Source organism: Sparus aurata, chromosome 12, assembly GCF_900880675.1.
Source record: "Sparus aurata chromosome 12, fSpaAur1.1, whole genome shotgun sequence".
Lineage (NCBI taxonomy): Eukaryota > Metazoa > Chordata > Actinopteri > Spariformes > Sparidae > Sparus > Sparus aurata.
In genome coordinates this window covers 12,788,247-12,808,327 of record NC_044198.1, presented here as the reverse complement: position 1 = coordinate 12,808,327, position 20,081 = coordinate 12,788,247, and the positions used below count along the sequence as shown (strand labels likewise).

Sequence of the window (20,081 nt, the reverse complement as noted above, 5' to 3'; positions counted from 1 at the left end):
ATGACTGAATAAACAAGGTGTTCTCAGAGGAAAATAAAGTCCCTGGAACTCTGTTTAAAGCAAGGTGGCGGGGTCTGCCACATAGAAAAACAAAGTAAAACAATGTAAAAATGTGTTGTCTTTTTTAAGTGCAGTTTGTTAATTCAGTTTATTCAGTCATGAAAACAAAGAGAGAGTTTGTTTATGTAGTTTGATTAAAATTCCTTTCCCAAAACTACGTTGTGCACCTTTAACCATCTTATCTATGATCCTATTAGGGCTGCAATTAACGATTATTCTCATGTCGATTAATCTTTATATTATTTATTCGATTAATTGATTAGTTGTTTGGTCTATATACCAGTGACTCCAAAAGTCCAAGATGACGTCCTAAAAATGTCTCGTTGTGTCCACCACAAGATATTCAGTTTATTGTCACTGAGGAGTAACAAAGCCAGAAACAAGCACATTTAAGATGCTGGAATAAGAGAATTCAGACTTTTTCTGATAACAAATTACTCAAACCAATTCATCGATTACCTTCCAGCTTGCTGATCTTTCCAGCTCGCGATGTATGTTTAGGTAAGTGAGTTTTATTTGCTCCAGCATTTGCCACTTCTGAATATCCCACTAACATGTTTTGAAATGCAAAACAGAAGCAAATCGTGGCTGTGATCTAATGGTCTCATTTGTTTGCATTAATTACGCTCATGTCTCGAAATTAATTATGTGCCAATGCTTCGCTGATGTGAAATCGCTAAACGCGGCCGTTTGAAAGTTTTTTTGGTTCTATTTAAAGTTTTAATTTGCGCCCGCCGACGTCGATGGACACACTCGAGCGGCTCCCGCCGTCTCTTCATCCATTAGGGCCGAGTTTTTGTCTCAAGGGTGAGCAGAAAATAAACTTCCAAGTTCCAATTTAAAACTTTCGCCTGTGAGAGGAAGAAAATACTAAAAGAAGTGAAGTGTTTAACAAACCAATTCAAGGCAAGAGAAAATCGTGCAGACCTTTGTTTTTTTCCATAAATGTGCCTGAATGCTTGTATAACAATGTGAGACTTTGCATACGCTCATATGCTCGTATGGGTGCATTTGTACGTATGTCTCCTGACGTGTGCATGCACATGCTGCACATACTCAATCAGCAAACACACATGCAAACACATCCAAACTCCCATTAATCATGACTTGTTTTGATCGAGCTTTCACCATGATGGACTTATTTCCCATTCAGCAGCGGAGCGGGAACCTGCCGGGGGCATTTTAATGTTCCACCTCCTCAACATTCCCTCAACATTCTTCTTCATTACAATGCCGCAACACCACAAACATGACCTGCACCAATAAAATGTTCCATTAATTTCATCACGGTCCCAAAATAGATTCCACGCGATCCTTGTGCTGAGGCAGGGATTCGGGCACAATGAGGCGGCGCACTGTAGCTGCCCCAAATTATCATACAAAAGAAATAAGGTTTCTTTATTTCATCTGACACTCGTGCTGGCACCGCACAGCTGCATCAAAGCAAAAGGAATCAATTTATTTTCACCGCATGCAGTCCCCAAGTTTATGAAGACACACATTATAATTAGTCTACAAAGACTCGCTGAATATTCAGTGGTCCAGATCCACTGTCTCGTTTTACCATAATGTGGAATGAAAATAGATGAGTACATAACACAAGTTTGGGACTGATTCCTGATTAGCTGAGCCGCAACACTGTGGGGGGACGAAAATAAATTAGTATACGTAATGAAAATAGATTTATTTTCCTTTGCCGCTTTGAAGGACGTTCCATCAAAACGTGTTACATCACTAATAATATATAATGAGGTCGTTGGGAGATAATGTCGTACTCAGTGGGATGATAGTTTCGGCCGCATTCTACTTTATTTTTCTCTCCGGTGAAAAGAGTGCTCTTAGGTCTTTTCTCCTCTGATAGCGTTATCGAACCATCAGTTGTGACTGTTTCGAAAAGGCATGACAAGCACTCGTGCCCCCGTCTCAGTGGCCGCTTGTCAGTGTCATGCTGCCAAACAGACTGTGCGCCCTTCACCGTGTCCCAGCTACCAGTTATGGGAAAAGTGCACTGGGATTATGTACAGAATACTCTGCGCAGTGCAGGAGCTTATACTTCACACCACAAGTCTGAGTAATATCACATCAGCAAAAAGAAAATGTAAAAAAAAAGGTCATTATGAAAGAAAAAGCTGCAAGCAAATGGAAATATGGTGACAATTTCCGACGTTAATGTTCATACGCGTTACCTTACCCCAAGTGTTCCGCGTGGTGCATGCAGCGCAGGGCACGCAGCGCGGCATAGTCTTCCCTAGATGTTGAACGGCGGAACTTAGCTGGCGTGCTGTGACGCTATAACGTCATAATCAACTAGCCGATCACCCCTCTGACAGCTGGAAAGATAAAGTGTTCTTTCCCCCCATAAAAATTACAGTCGGGGGTGGGGGTTTGGGTGGGTGTGATGGCACGGAGGTAATTTGACAGCAGGAAAAACGTGGGTTTATGATTGATGGCTACTGCTCTAATTTTTTTTTCCTCACGATTAGATCCACTGCTTGCTTCAAACAAGCTACCCTAAAACAGTCAGTCATCCCGGAGATTTATTCACCGACAGACCGACTTAAGCAGCAAATAAACATAATATTTGGGTTCAGCTGCTCAAGATTTCTGGTGAATGTTGACAGTCCGGAATCACAGATTAATTAACCAGTTAGTCATCGATTAAATATAGCAACGATTGAGGCGCCCCTTCCCCGTCTCGACTGGCACAAATTCGTTGACACCCAATACGTGTCCAAAAACGATCTACCACATGCCTTTGATCCACTTCCTGGCCCACTTAATTAACCCCGCTCGACCCATTACCAAACCATGAGAGTGTTTAATACGGCAAAGTGAACCGTATTTCAGAAAAGCAGCATGGTGCCATTCCCTGGCTTTGATGAGCAGACACCGACTGCGGGGAGCGAGCAGTGCTGCGGCAGTGGAAAAAGCTGGCCGGGAAATGTCAGGTCATCAAAATCCTGTGATTGCGGCGCTCGCATTAAGAGGGTTCAGGGGGGACGGAGCACAACAACATCTCTAAATGTAAATCCAATCTAATGAGCTCACCGTGGCATAATTTAATCAGATCTACATATGAAAGAAACCCGCTGGCCTGTACGACATCGAGATGGAAGTGGGAGTAATTAGTTTTACAGATCGGAGGTGTGTCCCGGTTTATGAGGAAAATCCATCCTACCTAATACAAACACCACTCTTTTTTTTTGTGTGTGCGCGGGAGAAGAAGCTTCAAGTGCCGGGCTTAATCGCTCTCGATATAGACTTCCGTTTGAGCACTTGCAAATGTTTGCCGCCTCGCTATACTCCAGGAAAATTTCGAACACTCTTCATCAGTGATTTATAATTCTCACACACACACACAGAGCTTTTTAAAATGCCCTTTATACCAGTGCTTGAACTTTTCATCAGGCACAATCAGCAGAAAAGTCAGAGAATCAGTGAAAGTAGACTACAAGTCTGGCAGCTCGGCGAGGGCTGTGAGGCAGCTGCGATGTGAGCAAATGTCAATGTCATCATTAGGTGGATCACAGAAGTCATTACGAATCAAATATACTAAATTATTACTATATTTCTATAAATAAGCAGGAATTAGGTGCTGATTTGGGCAGCTCTGACTACAAATTATGATTAATTAAATGTATTGAAGTAACTAAGTTAATGTTTACTTCACCATTAACAAACAATGAAATGCTTTATAAATCCATTTATTTAGGAACTGTTTAATGTAAAGTTGCCACTGATGTTTGTGAGAGGCTAATAATAGTTATAGATGTAGTTCATCTACAGTAAAAACACTTGAATATCCATTAAAATAAATAAATGTCATGTTATAAATGTTGAAAAACCCTTACAATTGCTTAGCACGTGATGTATAAAGCTATTTTTACCATTTATTAAAGTCTGTTATTATAAAGTGTTACCAGATATTTTGCTGCATATGTAAAAAAAAAAAAAAAGAAAGAAAGAAAGAAAGAAGGAACGACAAAAAAGCCTTCCGCTGGCACTTAGATGAAGTCAATATGGACCAAGGTTAGTAAGATTCTTGCTCTGGGTATGACTGTACAAAATTTCATATCGATCAATCGCATATATGTTGGAACATTTTAGTCTGGATAAAAGACCAACAGGCAGACATTGACACCGCGGAGCCATGCTGCTGTCAGACAATCATTTGCGAGTCAATGGAAAATGCCCAAACATTTGATGGTTTCATTTGAGGTTTTTACTGATTTCATGTTTTGCATGACTACAAATTAAATGCTTGTAGTTTTTGGTCTGTCTGATGGACAGAACCTCGAGCTCTTTGGTGATCTGACATCTTAAATTACGCAAATAATCACTGCGGCCCTACTTAATATGCTTTGACAATCCTTCCACTTTTCTCACAACCTCAACAATGTGCCCCGCTCTGTATGTGGAGTATCAGACATCGAGTCAGCGATATCTGTCTCTTCAAATAGACTGTGGTTTAAACAAAAGTGCATCTGTTGCTGCAGATAACTGTGTAGGACAGGCAGCCTCTGCATCGCGGAAACGCTATCTGATCCTGCGCTCCCTGCATGCAAGATGGAGAACAAAGATTGTGAGGCAACACAAGGACAAACATGCAGCATACTGTACTGCCAGCTCTTGTTTATTGCACGTCAGTGTACTGCGGGATTTCTCGATTTCTCCAGCCCCCTGAGGCTAAAAAGACTTTCACCCCGAGCAATTAGAGAAATGGCAGGTTGTCAAGCTAACTTTTTATTCTCTTCTATAAAACATGGGGGGCACTCCACGGAGATCAGACGATGATACATCCCCAACCTGTTGTTAGTTGAAATTATTTAAAGGGAGATAAAAAACAACAGCGGCCTTTGGATCTCCTGGGAATGTGCTGATGGAAAATTGCACCTCGGGCTACGAGTGTCAAGGCGTGACAGGACCACGCCAGTTCAGCTGTCGACTTCATTGGTTAACTTGAATAAAAGTGGCATGTGTCCTTCCAGGCCTGCTTTGGTAAGTGAGGGCCCCGTATCCTTACTGTATCCGTGGAGATTACACACACACACACGCAGTGGCTCAGTGAGGCCCAATTACCTGCTGGAAAATGCTGGCACCCATGAGGCCCCCGATCGGAGCCCACACAAGGCTCACTCACTCAGCTTCATGCCCACAGCGAAACAAAGGGGATTTCATGTCTCTGTTTAAATCCTTCAGCTTTGGATACATTTCGGCTCCCCACCCCCCCCCATATGGACCTTTTAAGAACTGATTTATCCCCCATTACTGAGGCACTGGGCCCAGATCTGAGCCCTGGGCCTGCTCAGAGCGGCACAGTATATTGCTCATGTGGGAAACGAGGACAGGATGACTAAATAAGAGACATCGTAAAATCACTACTGCTTTGGATGGGGCGGCGGGAACGTGATAAGCATAGATTAAAGCACTGAAAGCACACATTATGGCCCATAAGTGATCAGATATTTAGGGTAATCTGATCAACCCGCTTGCCAAAGCCCTCAAATCTCCTGCGTGTCCACAAATGTTGGAACGGCATCCAGTCAAAAGCCGAAAAACGAAGGCCGACGTCTTGTTCTCGTCACATATATCTTGGTAGCCTGTCGATTGGAGGCGCACTGGGAGGGAAATGCAAAAATACGAGCCCTCTTAACTTGTGTCCACTTGTTGAGTCCGCGGATTGACCATTCCCACTCTATTTAGATTAATTCTAGCAAGAATGTACGTTGCGCGGTCAGGTTACCTGCGATAGTCGAATCGTAAACAGAAGCAAAAGGCCACCGAAGGCTAAAACTACAGAGCACAGACATAGTTGTAGATGCGATGGACAAATTGGAAACAAGGATAAAAGATTTTCGCATGGATTACAGAAATACAGCATGACATACGGGTCAGCAGATGCTGCCAGAAGAGGTCGAGTGACCTGCGATGTAGTGAGATAAAATGTGAGAAACTATTTACAGCATGGTTTGGACGAATTATAACGGCAGTGGGCAAAGAGTGTGAATCATTAGGTCACTGGTGGCAGAGGCAGAGGGCAGCTGATGGATGCAGCATCCACGGCTAATTTAAACCGATAGATTTCAAAAGAGTTACAAGGGGGTTGGGTGAGTTATGTGTTGAACTTTGGGTTGAGCATTTTGTACTGATATAAGTTTTATTAAAGTTGATCTATAAAAATACAGAACACAAAAAACGCCGGCAGTGAATTCAAAAGTGCACGAGTAAACATAACTTCTTCTTTATATCTTCAAGGGAATTAATGGTTGGGAATCGCTTCTTGCCGAAATTTGGAGAAGATAAACACCACTCTCGTGTCCATGTGCTAAATATGCTACAGCCCAGCAGCCATTTAGCTTAGCTTTGCATAGAGACTGGAAGCGTGGGGGAAACTGCTAGCCTAGCACTTGATTATGTACACAGTTTGGAAAAAAAAAAACGCAGCTTAAGTGCCCTCTTGGATGCCCCGATGGTAGATACAACATGATGAAAGTGCCCCACCGCATACAGCTGGTGCCTCTTTTATTTGTTTTCGCCCCCGCCCCTTAAACGAACTCCATACGCCCCTGCTCTAACAGCCTCTAACTGAATGTCTTTAGTTTCTCCCTCCTGCTTCCCCGTTTGTACTTTCACTTTTTTATCCGATTTATGTCACCGTTTCATCATGAGCCCCCTCAGCTGTCTTAGGAGCTGTGTGAAGTTACAGCTCGTGGAAACCAAATAATTAATCATTTCGCCGCTTCATAAAAGAGCAGCTTTTACATAACAAAGTAAAAGCGGGGGACTTTTATTTAGAAGGATTCATCTGAATTCAAAATGGAACTAGCTGAGCTTTGATAGAATAACGTGATACTGTAGAGAGGAATAGTATTCATTGCACTGCTACAAACACATTTAGCCGGCTAGCTATACGGAGGGTGCTATGCTAATGGGGCAACAGCACAAACAACGACGGCGTGATTGAAAGAAATACACATACAGCGTGACAGCTTTACAGTTTTGAAGTGCTGGTACTCCTATTTGGTTACCACTGGCAGACTTGTGAAACTATCACACTCGTTACCCTCGTTTTGATGCTAAGCTAAGCAAACTGCTGTGGATGGCAGCTTTGTATTTATTGTAAAGGCATGAGAGTGGTACTGAACTCATCTAGCGCCAGTAAGACAGTGGATAGGCATATTTATTCTGCTCCTTTTTACAGTCTGAAGTAATGCTTATTTTGAAGGACTTTTTTTTTTTTTAGCTCTTTTGCTTGTAAAATTCGAGCATTCCTTGCCAGCAACATCTTTGCTGTTAATCTTTCTCTAAAGAAATGTGGTGATATTTTTCGATTGCCGTAGTCGCCGCGGCTCTTTGATGGATGAAAACCGGAACGTGTGGGGAAAAAAGAGATAAAACAGGGACTCCTTCCCTCTTCATTTGCCGTTGGAGACGTGTGGGGGCGAAGGAAGGTGATGGAGATGTGAAGGTGAGGAGGAGGGGAGGTGTAGGTGGTGGGAGAGAGAGAGAGGGAAGGAGCAGGGGAGAGATGAGGGGAAGAAGGACCATATGTCGGGATTTCTGAGTCTTGTGAATCAGATTTTTTATTATTTTTTTTGTATTATTATTATTATTCCCTCTTTTTTTGGCAGGTCACACCAAAATTGAGAAGCTGACTTTTTTATTTATCACCACTGCTTACACACACACACACACACACACACGCATAAATCCCCACACAGATCAACAGTTGACGTTCCAAAACAGGTTTTTCTCATTTCGGTCTCATTCAGTGATGACATCTGTTCCACTGCTGCACAGATTACAATTTTCTGACCTAATAGGAGCCGACCAACTGGCCATCAGGACATTTAATGTTAACTAGAAATTGACCAATAACAGTTTATTAAGGCTGCTCGCAATTTTTGGGGGGGCTCAGAATCCGGCCTGAAAGCCTGCGGATCGATCAATATCTCTGTCTCCCGGCCAAGAAAAACCATACATACCGGCGGCTGCTGAAAAGCAATCCACAGAACCTGTCTGGCCCAATAGCCTCTTCCCTCGCAGAGTTAAAATGTCTTGAAGCAACTGTGGGCATAGTTAGCCCATTAACATATAGAATACAAGCTGTCAGGGCTGCACAGGCAGTTGGCATCGGAGGTTACACGCATAACTGCCTATTTCTGACAATCTAAAACATACTACACAATCACTCCCAAAAACAAAAAAGAAAGCAGCCCTGAAGCTATTATAATCTATTTATCACTACGGTTGAAGAGTTTCAAGCTCCACTTGGCTCCCCGCGTGAAAGTATCAACACCTATATGGATATAGGTTGTTTTTTTTTTCCGGAAGATGGAAGTCCTGTTGTTGCTAATACATTTTTTTTATTATTATTATTGGCTGGAGCTCTCAGCAATATTTACCTCTCTTGAGGCAGTGTTGCTGAAAATTGGTAAGGGAATTGGAGTCTTGGTTTGGGAACCACATTCCTAAAGGTGTGGAATAGTTCCCCCCCCCCCCCCAGGTTTGTGTGTCTATCAAGTTCGAAATTAAAATTTGCCCGTCTGTTTGTGAGGAGCTTTTTTTCTGTTGTTGTGCCGGGCTTTTTCTCATCTCTCATTTGATGGTGAATCAATCGACGAGGAACAGCTCTTAACGGGGGGGTGGGGGTCAGACGCTCAGAAGAACCTGGCTGGATAACGAGACGGACAGAAATACAGAAAGATGGGACGGGGAAAAAAAGATGTCAGTTATGTCAGTGCCGCCCCTTTGGGAACATTTCCACTGTTATCAATCACGTTTGGAAACAATAATGACCCCCCCCCCCCCAGCGCTAGCACACACAAAAAAAAAAATGACACAAAATGATACGACTCCCCTTCAGAAACGCAAGAAAAGAAATACTGTTATTGGTTCGCTCTCTCTCTTGCAAAACTTCTCTACTCCACTCTTCTGCAGAGCGAGGCCACCTCAGCACTGTGTTGGAGCCCGAAGCGACAGAGGGGAACACACACCGTACCTCTGCTGCCTTGTGGGACCCGAAGCTTGTGATGCGAGAAGAAATATGTGGTCTCTCTCTGTCAATCTCTTGCACGGGAAGCGACAAAAAAAGGAAAAAAAGAGGCTGTTAACAGCCTTTTTCCTGCTGCAGGTTCTTTTTCATTGCTTTTCTGATTCGCTGTGTGCGCGCTGAGTGTTCTGTTAGTTATGCTAATTGTCTCTAGACCTCCTGTGGAGTGTGATCCTTTCCCCGGTTGGGTGGCTGTGAAGTTGTTTGCCCAAGCAGATGAGTCCGCGTGTGTGCTGCTTCTGTGTGCGTGTTTACAGCGCGGCGCCACAATGTGTCACAAAAGCTTTGGTTATGCCGCGCACGTGGGTTTGTGTGTGATTATGCGCGTCGGGGTGCATCAGCACGGATCTCCATGCAGCCAGCCACGGTTAGGCACGCCGTATTCCCCAATCCTCCAAACACTCGCCTGCGAAGACGGAAAGCAGGGCGATGTTTCATCTTAATGCTGTCCTATATTGATTATTCTCCTTTTCATCCTTTTCTGTCTCTGATCCTATTAGTAAAGCGAAAACCTCAGTGAGTGTGGGAGGGGGACACTTTTTTGCATCCCGCCCCTGTGGATTATATCCTATGGATTTCTGGGAAAGCAAATGACCATGTCCTATAACTGAAGAAATACTTAAAGGAGTAAAATCCCCTCATTTGTCATGCTGTCTAAAGCCCATGCCTTTCTGAATTCTCAGGTTTAACTCGATGCCTGCGACTGGACTTTTCGTTTGAGTTGAGCAGCCACAGACCAGCGCGGCTTCTTTTAGATGCCATCAACAACTCCTATGGTATTAGTCATTAGGAAACACAACTGGGTGAGGGAACACACTGGACAAAATAAGATGCACATTTATTCGAACAGTTTGATATTGCACCATGATTACGCCCTCCAGTAATCAAGCACAGGTGCCCTCTTGGATGTCTTAAACATGATCAAGTGCCCTCTAGGTTGCCCCTTCAGTGAAGGCCCTCTTTTCACTATAAATATGCAACGACTTCCCCCCAGCTCTGTTCCTGTCAATCACTTAGCTTGCACAGCTAATGTCATTAGCTAATGCCATTAGCTGACTACGGGAGAAGAAGAAAAAAAAAACACACACACCATCCATTTCAGTTTCATCAGGCTGGTTATGACATTCGCTGCAGATGAAAAAAAGCCACCTTTCCCAAAAAAAAGTTCTGTTTTCTTTTTTACCGCAGACAAAGGCAACAGAGGCCCACTAGTGTCTGTGTCGAAGTAGACGGGAAGGAAACAGCCTTGGAGGTATGAGCTCTGCTTCTGCTCGTATTTGAACTTTGGATGCTCAGAGCGTTTCTCCAAAAAACACACGGCATGCCTGGCGGATGTAAAGGGTGTATCAGCAGGGGGGCAAGAACTGCCTCACATGCACCGACTCTTTCAAAAATGTGTTCATTGAGCAAAAAGGCGTTTGGTATCAAGAAGAGCTGGGTCATACAATTTATGCCCGAGTTAGAATTTACCATATTAATATTTCACTTTTTTTCCCCTTACGTAAACATGTGAGGATGATGCAGTAAAGAACTCTAAAATTATTGCTTATTTTACATTAACAACTGCGGTTTTTCTGCTTCACCGGCTGCAATACTTTACTCCAACAGTTGCCATGGCAAGCTTTCCACATGAACCCGCAGCTGACAGGAGAGACAGCATTTCAACCCAACCCTTATTTGCAGTAAAAAGCGCCTTGACAAAACATAAATCTGCCTGGATTATGTTTTTTAATCAATATTTAATTAACGCGTCTGAATGTTATGTTGAAAAATTGAACAGAAACTCAAACTATCACACAGCATGTATTTACTATAACATTTAACTCAAAGCTGATTATTTTTTTTTTTCCCTGAGCTGAACGAAAGTCAACATCCTGCACTTTGGATTAACATTGGCCCCGCAACTTAAATGCAACATGAAGTGCATCACTGCCTGTACTGGAAAAAGTTGTTGTGTCAGTACACAGTCCATAGCCTTGATTTGTTGGACACATGTGTAAGCGTAACCCTGACTCCCGACCCCGACCCCGACCCTGACCCCTGACCCCTGATCCTTTCAAGTTCCCAACCACTCACAACGTAGGGCCTCATATTTGCATCCATGGCATACATCAGGTTTTTGATACAGATCAGGACCTGACAAATTTAAAAAAAAATCATCAAAAGTGAAATCCTGAGAAGAATGAATCAAAAAAGTTTTACAATAACAATCGAAGCACAGATAATTACGGTAGCTGTCGCGGCTGAACAAATGCACAAAAACTCAATTTTAACAAAGAGGGAGTGACTGTAACAAATCATCTCTCACCATCGGATCCATCTGCCACAGCATGTTGTATTTATTCAGCAATACTCGCACTAATTTGCAGTGTTTAAGGTTGTGGAGACTCCGAAAAGTCTGCAGGGACAGCGAGCCAGAGTTAAAGTAGTCTAGACAAGTGGAACTCATAAGAAAAAAAAAACATTCTCATTGTCTGACTATAGATACCGGTTCAGCGGGTTAATAGCTGTTTTACAGCTCGCGGTGGAAAGTGGCATTCTTTAATTATAGTAGCTGTTGATTATTGAGGCAGTCTTGAGAATTCTCTCCCCTTCGTATATTTCCGTCTTCCTAAATAAAATTCAGCCATCTTCCAAATCGTAGGTTGGCGACTTGTTAAAAGTACTTGAAGTGATTTTAAAGCTGCACTTCTCAATATTTTGTATATCAACAATGGATCAAATGATTGCGCGTTACGAGAGAGGTTTTGTTTTTTTTAGCTCCATGCCACATGGCAGACAGCAAATGTTAGCAACTAGCTGGTGAAAAACTTTGAGATATGGCCACCTGTCAATGTAGATATTTATCTCAGAAGGTGGTGGAGACCAAAATTGAGCGAAAAAATGCTAATATCTGTTTAATACGTTCTCTGTAACTCCCTACCAACTCTTCAAATACAGCAGCTTGGTCAGTGACCTCCCTCCAAGCATCGTATTTGGACACGAATGGCTCCAAAGTCAAGTTAACAATAATGAGTAATACTTACTGTCGGCTTAGACTTTCAAAATAAAGCTTGCGAACAAAAGGTTCACATGCCATGACATATTATGACTTTTGGACTGTTGATGTTGTGAAAATGTTGCAGTATGGTTAATTTCATGCACACAGCTGTTTGTTTAGGTTTAGGAAAATATCTCACATTGTGTTAAAATAACTCCGTTCAGTCACATTTCTCCGCTCTGTATCTGCTGTTGTTAGTTGTGACAACTTCGTGACTTTATAATATGTCAGTGTTGTTTTAACAGCTTATAAAGCCGAAAGATGAATATACTGCAAGTCTGAGTTGCAATGTGTGCGGAGTCCCTAAAGAAAAGAAAGGCTTTCGATGTAAAATCAGGGACAATCTTAAAGAAAGCAGAGCCATAACAATACTCTGGTTCACCAGTAATGATATTAAGCTTCACTGGGTTCCCAGAGGGACATATAACATGATCCTCAACCCTGCTATTTGTCAGATTGTTTAATGGATCAACTCAGAAGGTAATACATCAAAGAAACAAAGTCCAACAGTATCTTATGATTCTATTATTAAAGCAGCCAGTGCGAGCATGCTTCATGTTAACGAGGCTGACATATACATCTGTTGGAGCTACCAGTGGCTTAGTTCAATATTTAATTAGATCTAATTCAATCAGCACCGCGGTACACAGCAGCTTTTGGAAGAGTACCCCATATTCAACTTTTGTGCAACACAGGCCTTTCACAACATGACTTGTGTCTCCGCGTTACGACCTACATTAAGTGACATATGGCTCCCCGGTGCAGCGTTTACTTCTGCTGCTCTCTGGAGCCTTTTGTAAACTGCAGTGTCACACAGGGCGAGGCAGGCTCCATATATCACATTATAACACAGCACTTAATTCAGTGATAGTACATTTCTGCACTGGATTTGGCAAGTTGTTATTAAATGTGTGTTTGCTTCGAGGGGCTATTGCTTTACAGACTAAATGCTGTTTCTTTTCATTGTGATAAACTTTGACTTTGCCTCCGGAAAGTTAAGCACTTTGTTCTGCAACGTTTTTATTTTAGCTTCTTGGTCGGTGCCTTCGGTAACAAGTAGCCCCAGTGCTTGTTTTATGCAAATGAACATTACAGCCCATAGAAATGCCTTTTGAACCATTTAGGGAGAAAACAAGAATAAAACAAAAAAAGAAAACGGAGGGAAGTGGGAGGGTTTTCTCCAAAGTCAGCTTATTCCATAGGCTTTTCCTGCTACCCAGAAGCACACAGCCCTGCCAACCTCCTCCTAGCATTTAAACCGAAGGATGCTCAGAGCCAGCGAGTAATATCCCATGAGACTTTGCACTCCGGGAGACAGACGCCAGTTTGGATTTCACAGCCTTAATGTGTGTGCAGGGTCACTCCGGGCACCCCCCTCTCTCCTAACATCGGCGTGGGATAATGTGTTTTAAGTTTTTTTTTTTCGTCTGTTCCGTCAGTAGAATTGTTAAACACTCACCGGTGAAACAGCCCAAAGAATGAGTCCTGCGAAATCCACTGCAGCCTCTAAAAAAAGGTACGGATGCCGGATGCAGCAGCACTGGTAATAAAAATGATTGGTTATCTGTTCTTTCCAAACAAAACACTCTGACTTCCCGGTTTGACTTTTTTTGTTGTTGTTGTTGTTTACCTTATTTTGAGTCTATTAGAGGTGATAATGACGAAAACCTTCCACGGACAAAATTCGAACTGAAGCAGGTGAGCAGATGCGAGCATTGTGGAAGCATTACACGTCAGGTGACAGGAAATTCATCAAGATAACAAACGGTGCACAGTTCAGTCCACGAAGCATATCCGGAGCTTCACGGCATTGCAGCATTCTCCTTAACAACTAAAGAAGCTGGGAACTTTGATCAAAAAACTCCACGTGATGGCTCCGCACAGCCGTTCAGCTCCAGAACCACCAAGATCACCAACTGATTTCAGAAGACTTCATTTACATGCTCGACGTATATAAAGTAAATGTAACCCGTTACTACCCGCCTCTGCAAACGGTGTATTAAAAAAGTAACCGCCCCTATCAATGGCCTGCATGCTGCTTTTTACTGATCACCTGTTTTCTAACAAACACGATACATGAGGAAAAAGGACAGAAAGACAAACTCTTCTAATGTCAATGGGAAAGGAGTCCTTCAGTTAGATCAAGCATGTCTACCCATGTTTAAAAAACCTGCAGGTAAGCACTTATTCAGGTGTAAAAATGGTATAAAAGGTCCCGATGGAAGATATTGTTGAAGTAACATCAAAGCTTACTAAGCTACAGTATGCAGGATATTGGCCCTGTGGGGGCTCTCATGGAACTTGCTAATAGGGCTCATTAACTCTTTTTAAATGATAAAAAAAAAATCACCTACCATATATAAGTTTTGCATTCATTACTGCTGAATAGCGTCTAGGTTTGGCCAAGGAACCCTTTTCCAGACAAGTGGTCTCACAGGGATACAAACTTGCAGCCAAATGGCCACATTGTGGAAAAGAAAGTTATTAAAAGACTACGATCTTTGTGATCTCTGCTCCACAACCGCCTCTCAACTTCTCTGTCAAATAGCCTGAATGCCCGTGGCGACCGTGATTTCCAATCGGGCGCTGTGTATGTTTGGGTGCGAGTGTGTGTGTGTGTAAGAGGGAGAGAGAGAGAGAGAGAGAGAGAGAGAGAGAGAGAGAGAGCTATTATTAAATTAAGGCTAAATGCATTTTTTTGGTTTTGTAACTTTTCAACCTTTCTATCCTAATCCACTCTGGCCGGGCCCACACACATCCAAAAGAGCAGGCAAACTCTGAGTGGGAATCCTCCCACTCTTGTTTAGTGGAGTGGCCTTTATACCAGGCGTTCAAGTACTTTAAAAAAAAAATAGAAAAATAAAAACTATATAGTGTGCTGTTAAAATGATCACACAGAGAAATGTACAGTGGGTCTTTTTGGTAAGTCATGAAGTCGTTGATACCAGCTTGTGAAACCTATATAAGTTTGTCTGAATGCGAAGCGGCGACGGCACTTCTTCCACCCCTGAAACTTTTTTTCCATCTGACTAGACGACAATCCACCCATCTGCCTTGCTTAAAAAGCTGCCTGCATCAAATCCTATGGCAGGCTATATGGAGTATTTCCAAAATGTCCTGATGGCCAGGCTGACAGTATGCAAGTGTGTGTGTAGGTATCCTGTACAGTATGTGCCTGTCAGTGTGTGTCTCATAGAGACAACCTGGAGCCTCCTGGTGAAAGCAATCAGATGGCTGGAGAGTTATAATATCCTCTGAGATGCTGCACACCGGGGGTTTGAGGGCTGACTGACAGGATGGAATCCGTCTTTTCTCCTCCTCGCCACTTTCACCTGCGAAGATTATACGACTCTGGCCATAACCAGAGAGATGTGAATCAATCTTTGGCCAGGTTTTATATTAGTGGAGTGGCTTTCGGTTGGTGAAAAGTGTGACTGGTCTGAATCATTTTTGGTACCAACTCTAGGCAACACTCAGATTTTCCCGCAGTTGATCATAACAGCACTTACTCATCAACCCGATGAAATTGTGAAATTTCCTAGAAATATCCACTACAGCAACTAGAATGGCACTGAGTAGAGTGCATACCTCTGCCAAAAGTCCCCAAGCAAGCCTAATCTCTTCTCAAACTTGATAGCTCTTGTATTACGAGGACGATATTTAACAGAAATGTCGAAAGAAAGTGCAAAGAAATCCCTGGCTCTCTCCCTTTCTCCAGATCCGCACCGAAAGTTATTGAGGTCCATTCTGGGCTGAGGACCATCGTTCATCCAAGTTTACTTGAAAATCCGTGCAATGGTTTTTGTGTAGTCCGGTTGACAAACCAACCAACGAACAAACAAACGGACATGGGTGAAAACATAGCCTCCTCTGTGGGGGTAATTAGGTTGGTTGGCTGTAACAAATCTCCCGTTTCATCAAAATCGGATACTTAATTGTTAAAACAAAGGTGACCCAGGAACGAGCTCTGCTGAATCTGAGCGACCTTTACAGCAGAGCGTTTGCCTGAGAATATTAAACAGTGATAATAATGGCTTACATTTACTCAGATACGTGTAGGCAAAGAAAACGTTTGGGAAATGTTTTTCTTTCTTGCCAAAAGTGAGACAAGAAGAGTCAAAACCCTGACGTCTGTCAAAAATAAAGACCTGGACAGTGAAGCTTAGTGAAAACTTGGTGCAGTTTTAAACACACAAAAACCTTTGTTTGTGGTTTTACAGGGGGGTTGTGTGAGGGACTAATTCCTGGCTGGGTGCAGTGATCTCCTTGTCTCCCGTCATCACCGCGAGGTTGGCGGGCTAACGTTGAAGAATTTCATACGCTGCTGGATGACTGGTTATCATAAAGTATTTGAGATAATGTCTGTTAAACCAGCTGTTTGTTAATATCACCAATGTTTTTGCTGATTTTTTTGAAAGAAACTGAGTGAGCCTCGATGACACAGCCTGCGATTTACAGTTTCGAAAGTGCATTGTGTAAAGTTTAGGGGGATATTTAGGAGCTATCTTTTGGATGAAATTGAGTGTAATATTCTTAATTAGTCTTTTTTTTTAATCAGTGTATAATAGCCTAAAACTAGTTATGGTTAACTGAGCCTGTTGTGTCCACAAGAAGGTCCTCTTCCACATTGTCTGCTATGTTCACAGTGGCTCTGACAGACAAACCAAACACTGAGTCTACTGTCAGAGAGTTTTTGGCGACCACCGTAGGGTGAGGCCGAGGGTATTTGTTTGTTTCAAACCTCACCAGTAGACGCCACTGAATCCTGCACGCTAGTAAATTTACAGTGTTAATCTTGTTACAGATTAGGTAGCTATTAGGTATACTGCTGCTTAAAAGTTCTTGGAGAGGGAGAAAACAAGATTATGGGGAACAAGGGAGAAACAATTGACCATTTCAGAGCGAGAGAGAAATAAATGATACCCTATTAACGGGTTACTTTTTGTAGATACTAAGCGCCTGCCTTCTGGGCCGGTATGGACACTGTCATGTAAAATAAACATACACGCTCACAGAGTTTTGGTGGTACATCAAAACTGTACATTTCTCAGAATTGTTTCTCAAATTTTGAAAGTGGGCAGTCTTTCCAATCACTCTCATCCCTTAAAATGCTAAATGTGTCTTCTTTGTTCTATCGTGCTTCTTCTTTGGTACCTGATTCGTGCACTGGGGAATCGCATCAGGCAAACTGAAATGTTACCGACTGGAATAAATGAAAGAAGCCACAGAGATGAAATATGCAATAACAAGACGGCAGACGACGCATTCATCCGCCGTCTCCGTCGTCTGGTCAGTCATAGCCCAGTGAGAAGAAGGTGTTTTACATATGCCTGTGATTGGCAGGTGAGCAACCAGAATGGAAAAACGCATGATTGAGTGTAGCCACATATCACAGGTCAGCGCGAGCCCACACATCTTGCGCAGACACATAACAAACCCACCCCCTCCAAAAAAAAAAAATACACAATCTGACATGCAAATATGAAAAACATAATACATACCCTTCACACACACACACACACACACACACACACACACACACACACACTGCACACACACACACACAGTGTTGCATGTGAACTGCTCAGACTTCAGTAAAAAGATGTTTTTCTCTCTGTTTTTTTTTTTTTTTTTTTGGAGAGGTGGTCTGCAGCCTGTTGTTATTCCTGGCCCTCTCTCTGCAGTGCCACGCTCACACACTGCATCCCATTTAAGTTGCTGCTACATCACCCAAAACCCCTCTCTCTCTCTCTCTCTCTCTCTCTCTCTCTCTCTCTCTCTCTCTCTCTCTCACTCTTTTTCTCTGCCCCACACACACACACGCACACACACACACGCACTGGAGGCAGCTGTCACACTCCATTCGTGTTAATATCACAAGTCATTTTGTATTCCGCCACAGCAGCTTACAGCTAATTATCCTTCTCATAAATCATATGTGTCCCCTTGGTTGAAAGGAAATAATTAGCATTTCATTAAACGCTCCACACTGAATAAAATAAAAACCACTGTACTGTATTACAGCTGATGCATTTACGGCCACCTCCGATGATGTGACCTTTCGCTTTCTGTAATTCCCCGATGAGCAAAAAGTGCGCACTGGGCATTCCAGTTTTTCCCCCTGTGGAGGTCTTACCTGTGCACATCAGGAGGACCGCGGCGAGTCCCACGCACCGGAGAGGCCCCATGTCTCGCTGTGGACTCGGTGGCGGGCTGGATGGATAGAGTCCCCCCCCTCCTCTCAGCAGAGAGCCCCGCAACTTCGCACGCAATTTATCCCCTCTGAGCGGTTCTCCATTGAAAGCAGAGCAGTTGTATTCCGTGCGACACCACCTGCCAGCACAGACAATGAATGCACGGTTTTCAGTGTCAGCCCACACAAACAGTTACAGGCTGTCTTCTGATCCACAGAGAGAGACACACGTCCACTTTTGTTTTTCTGTTGTTTTTTTACGCGTAAAAATGGCGAAATCATAAAGCACGTGTTAATAAAATATCTCTCGACTGTGTGTTCATAAACCCCTCACGCAGATTTTTTTTTTTTTTGGGTTGGGGGATAAAACAGGTGTTAAAGCAATCGTACCCCACAGCACCCAGGATGTCTCATGTTAAGATAAAATCTTCGCTAAAACGCGCGCAAGGTTCCTCATCCCTCTCTTTCTCTCTCTGCGCTTTGAAAAACAAAACACTTGTCAAACAGCCACCGGGCTACAGAAAAGCAGCATCAACCTCGTCAAACTGAAATAAGTGTGTGAAACTGATGCAGTGATTGCTTTTTTTCTCTCTCTCTCTCTCTCTCTCTCTCTCTCTCTCTCTCTCTGTGTGTGTGTGTGTGTGTGTGTGTGTGTGTGTGTGTGTCTCTCTCTCTCTCTCTCTCTCTCTCTCTGCCTCTTACCATTCCCCTTAATGCGCAGGATACGGCGCCGCGGTCTCATCCACTCTCCGCTGACAAGTGGCGTACAAAAAAAATATATATATAATAAAAAATTAAAAATGCGTCCGAGATTCTTTTCTTCACAGCCTTCTCATCCACGATAAGAAGTCCTCAACAATCTCATGACACGCGCGGCTGCTTTTTTTTCTTTTTCTTTTTCTTTTATTTCCTCCTCTTCTTTCTCATAGAGCGCTGCCTTCGCGTGCGCTCCGGATCACCTGGATGCGGCGAGTGACGAGCGATGCCTTGCCAAATAGTCCTCCCAACTTTCCGATGGAGACGCGTGTAGTGATTCAGGCGGTGGTGGTGTAGGACTGGACCGTTTGAGCTGTTGCCGGCCTGCACCCTGTGGCTGTGAACCGGGGGAGTGCTGGTGCGCAAACTGAGGTGGGGTGGGGGGGAGTGGAGTGGGGATGGGGCGCACTCCGGGCTGGATTGGCAAATTAAAGGGGTTTGCGGGCGTCACGTCAGCAAATATTGTGCCATCCAATTCCCGGCTGATATCACACGGGGATGTGGCTTTCTTTCTTTTTTTTCTTTTATTCTTTTTTTGTCCCCGAACCGATGGAAAGAAAAAATAGAAAAGAAGGAAAGTTGACGGTAAATTAGAAAGGGGGGGGGCGGCTCCGTACCTCATGACGGAATTTGTTTAATTACATTTTCTTTGCGGTTGGATGGTAAAAAAAAAAAACAGCCGGGATTCTGCAGGGAGATCATTTAAAGAGAGGAGGAAACCAACTGTGCAGATCTCTAGGTGCGCATACAGCATATTTTTTTTAACGCTATTTTAAAAGCCGATCCTCGTCACGCACAGATACCCGCCGAGGTCTCCGCGTTGAAACGGCTCCAAACTCGAACAAGTGGTTAACAATGACACGAAAACAGCGCGCGATAGATTTGTATTTTATTTTCCCACTGCTGTAACCTGGATGGATCATTAGTGTCCAGTCAGAGAGGAGAGGAGAGGAGTGATGCAACCTGTTGTGCCGTGGGTC

At 43.3% G+C, this 20,081-nt stretch overlaps 1 protein-coding gene across 1 annotated transcript in view; it reads right to left on the bottom strand.

Moving 5' to 3' along the window:
- LOC115593349 (transmembrane protein 132C) overlaps positions 1–19,468 on the bottom strand; it is a 170,518-nt gene extending 151,050 nt beyond the window's left edge. Inside the window, exons 1-2 of the mRNA XM_030436864.1 lie at positions 19,048–19,468; positions 18,289–18,485 (exon numbers count right to left, since the gene is read on the bottom strand). Coding sequence (XP_030292724.1) covers positions 18,289–18,340 — 52 coding nt within the window. The 5' untranslated portion in view covers positions 18,341–18,485; positions 19,048–19,468. The remainder of the gene's footprint in view (positions 1–18,288; positions 18,486–19,047) is intronic.
- Positions 19,469–20,081: the final 613 nt, after the last annotated feature.